Source organism: Nematolebias whitei, chromosome 9, assembly GCF_014905685.2.
Source record: "Nematolebias whitei isolate Nwh7 chromosome 9, NemWhi1, whole genome shotgun sequence".
Taxonomy (NCBI): domain Eukaryota; kingdom Metazoa; phylum Chordata; class Actinopteri; order Cyprinodontiformes; family Rivulidae; genus Nematolebias; species Nematolebias whitei.
This window is the reverse complement of record NC_056506.1, coordinates 17,754,667-17,758,876: the sequence shown is the minus strand read 5'-3', so window position 1 is coordinate 17,758,876 and position 4,210 is coordinate 17,754,667. Positions and strand designations below refer to the sequence as shown.

The following is a 4,210-nucleotide window of genomic DNA, read 5'->3' as shown; positions in this document are numbered from 1 at the left end:
GGACATATGTGCTGACAGTTCGTGGACATATGTGCTGACAGTTCGTGAACAGATGTGCTGACAGTTTCCTTTAGAATCCTCTGATACTGTACTTTTACCATCACAAATATGTAACATTGGATCATTCTCCTCAGTAAATAAATGACCAGGTATAATATTTTAGTCTCATTTGTTTAACTGGGTTCTCTTGATCTACTTTTAGGACTTGTGTGAAAATCTGATGATGTTTAGATCATATTTATACAGAAATATAGAAAATTATAGAGACTAAACAAACTTTGAGGCACCTCTGTAGCTGGAGTGAGGACAGAGTGAGATGGAGGAGGATGACTTTATGAATATGAATAATATAATATGAATTTATTATCCTCTAATGATCTCCTAAACACGTCTGATGTGCTACAGGTCCATCGAGGTGTAATGCCCTCCCACACGATGTTCGCCCTCAACATGGAACGCATCCTGTCTCGCCTGTGGCACCCGAGCCATGAAGAACTGGAGCAGGACCAGGTCCACAGACAACGGCTGGCAGCTAAAGAGGGCCTTCTGATCAGCTGAGAACTGAATCATAGGAGGACCCCCCCATCACTGAAACTCTGCCCAATGAACAGAGGAGACACCTGTGCTGCTCAGAAACACGGGACAAAGTGTCTGTTGCTGATCGTACACCAGCAAATAGTCTGGTTCAAATGTTTGGTTTGTGTTCAGCTTTAAGGGTGGCAGCAGCTGCAGAGTCCAGAGGGTGAAGCCACGGTTAAAATCCCAACACCTTCTGCTAGCAGAAGCCTAAAGTAGACCAACAGAAATACTGTGGACAACAGTTTCCTCTGAGCGTCATCAGTTCATCGTATTCTGAAAACCTAACCTGCTTCAAGGAAGCCGTGTGAAACGAGCTCTGTTGGCTTTAAATGTGTGGAAATATTCAGCTGTAAAGAGATTAAGAAAGCTGAACTGTTCAACTGCATTTCTGCCACAGCTTGAAGTGTTTTCTGTCACAAGCTGCCTGGTCTAGATGTTCAAAGACAGGAAGTTGTCCCATCACGGAGCAGAAAGGGGACTTGTAAATACCCGTTTGTCTGTCTTTGAGCTGGTTAACTTGAAATAGAAGCAACGTACTGACTTCCATTCTGGTGTGTTGCAGTCTGCATCTAGCGTAAGAAAGGTCCCGATCGAAAACAGGTGCCACTCAAAATCCAAAATGGCTGCCACTACAGTATATATGTAAACTGGCCACCCTTATCATTTGAGGAAACTGTTTCCTACTTTTTATTTGGCTTAAAAATAGTTTATTTGAAAGACTGTAATGGCTGAAGGTTAATCTATGGGGGCCACGGCCACTATTTAAACCCCCCCCCCCACACACACACACACACACACGGCTCTGTCACTCGCCTCGGACAAAACAAAAACACCTCCCTCTCCTCCACAGTGTAACTTCTACACACTTCAATATCTTGCACCAAGAACATTTTTGCTACATTCCCTGTTCAGTTCTAGAAAAACACTCATGTGAAGGACCACAAACATCCAGAGATGGACCAGAGTCCTGCTCTGTATCCAGATGTTTCAGGGACCTGGAAAGATTCACTCGTTCACACGAACAGACTTGTTTTGACTTCCTGCTTCAGACGCAGCAGCCATGTTTCTCGTTGTAAATGTTGGTTTCTAAACTATTATTTTGTGAATGAAGTGTTTTTTATGCTACGTAAATATAAATTAAACACCTCTGTCACGTATAGTGAAAGTCTAATTAGTATTGACTACAGCAGGGTTTCAGACAATGCATTGAGGGCGACAAAGATAGCGTTACTACCACTGATATATTTTACCTGTTTGTTGGATTTCAATTCAATTCAAAAATACTTTATTAATCCAAAAGGGAAATTATTTGTTGTAACTCGTTATCCTCATTTCATTAAGAGATGTTATAGACACGGATGGATGTAGACAGGAAGGATCTCTTGTAAAGGTCCATCCCACAGTGGATCCTAAGAAACTGGCTGCAGATGCCGTCTGATCCGTCCACCCAGACTCTGCTGGACTCGCGGTTCCCCCGGGCTGTAGGACCGTCTGAATGCCGGGCAGAACTCCTCCCAGAGCGATGGCCACTCCTCGCAGCAGTCTGCTGAGCTCCTCGTCGCTGAGGACAGCCAGCTGTAGGTGCCGAGGGACGATCCTGTTCTTCCACTGTCATGAGCCGTGTTTCCTGCTAGTTCCAGGATCTCAGTGGTCAGGCACTCGAGCACAGCTGGCAGGTAGATGAGAATGCATCCACAGAACATCTTTTTCAACTCTTGAGATTTGGGGCAGTAGTTGAGATATTATTTGAGCTTTTGAGATGTTAATCAGCTGCTGGTTGTAGAAAACTGCCTTGTTGCCATGGTTACGCATCATAACAAATGGCCAAAACTAAAAAGTTTCAGTAAAAATCCTTCCAGCTGCACAGCAACTGGTACCAGAGGAAACAATCATCCAAAAAATGTGATTTACATCCAGAAAAAGAGGAATTAAAGTTTCAAAAAGCAAAATCTCAGAATGAAAGTAACAGAGCTGCTCCAACATGCAGCCACCTTGAGTGGTGCAATTCTAGAACAGATTTATTGTTCTGGACAAAGTTTTACGAGGCCTATGCTAGATTATCTGAATGTTAGCTTGAGAGGCACGTAGCTAATAACATCAGGTTGGAGGATTGAAGAGAATTTGTTGATTTTTTTTAAACATTTCTTATTTTACAGATCAGTTAAAATAAACTTACCATGCTCTGTTAGTGTTCAGTAAAACACCACAGTATTGCTCCCTGCTTCTGCTGTGCTGAAAGTGAACGGCCACGAATTGAAAGTTGTCTTCTGGCGCCCTCTGCTGGATACATTGTGTAATTACAGCTGTTAACAACATTTCCTCAAACATTCCAAGACTAAAACAATTGGACTTTATTTGTAACAGAAGACGTTTCGCTTCTCATCTGTGGAGAGTTGTCAACGTCTAGTTGTTTTTGTCTTGAACTTTTTTGAATTTACCATGTCCTGGATGAATCCTTCAGCGTATTTCCAGCATTTTGGGGGTGAAAATTAGAAGTGTATCTGCACAATGGTGTCACTGACACCCACATGTCCCCGTGCATGTCCACTGTGAGAGACATATTCTAAAAAATAAATAAAAATTCCAGAAATCACAATGTATGATTTTTTTAAAATAATTTATTTGTGTGTTACTGCTGCAAATAAGTATTTGAACACCTGCCAATCAGCAACAATTCTGGCCCTCAAAGACCTGTTAGTCCGCCTCTAAAAAGTCCACCTCCACTCCACTTATTGTCCTAAATCAGAAGCACCTGTCTGAGGTTGTTAGCTGCATAAAGACACCGGTCCACCCCACACAATCAGTCAGAACATTGAAGATGGGTCATGGCTGGGTCTTCCAACATGACAATGACCTGAAGCTCACAGCCAGGAGAACCAAGGAGTGACTCCATAAGAAGCATTTCAAGGTTCTGGAGTGACCTAGCCAGTCTCCAGATCTAAACCCTATAGAAAATCTTTGGAAGGAGCTCAAACTCCGTGTTTCTCAGCAACAGCCCAGAAACCTGGCTGATCTAGAGAAGATCTGTGGAGGAATGGTCCAAAATCTCTGCTGCAGTGTGTGCAAACCTGGTGAAATACTACAGGAAACCTTTGACCTCTGTAACTGCAAACAAAGTCTACTGTACCAAATATTAACATTGATTTTCACAGGTGGTCAAATACTTATTTGCAGCAGTAACACACAAATAAATTGTTTAAAAATCATATATTATGATTTCCAGCTTTTATTTTTTTTACATTATGTCTCTCACAGTGGACATGCACCTAAGATGAAAATTTCAGACCCCTCCATGATTTCTAAGTGGGAGAACTTGCAAGGTTGCAGGGTGTTCAAATACTTATATATACTGTGTGTGTGTGTGTGTGTATGTATGTATATATATATACAGGTCCTTCTCAAAAAATTAGGATATTGTGATAAAGGTCATTATTTTCCATAATGTAATGATAAAAATGAAACTTTCATATATTTCAGATTCATTGCACACCAACTGAAATATTTCAGGTCTTTAATTGTTTTAATACTGATGATTATGGCATACAGCTCATGAAAACCCAAAATGCCTGTCTCAAAAAATTAGCATATTTCATCCCACCAATGAAAGACAAGTGTTTTTAATACAAAAAAC

At 41.3% G+C, this 4,210-nt stretch overlaps 1 protein-coding gene across 1 annotated transcript in view; it reads left to right on the top strand.

Moving 5' to 3' along the window:
* Nucleotides 1-1,525, top strand: part of tada1 (transcriptional adaptor 1) — a 12,648-nt gene extending 11,123 nt beyond the window's left edge. Inside the window, exon 8 of the mRNA XM_037681524.1 lies at nt 406-1,525. Coding sequence (XP_037537452.1) covers nt 406-558 — 153 coding nt within the window. The 3' untranslated portion in view covers nt 559-1,525. The remainder of the gene's footprint in view (nt 1-405) is intronic.
* Nucleotides 1,526-4,210: the final 2,685 nt, after the last annotated feature.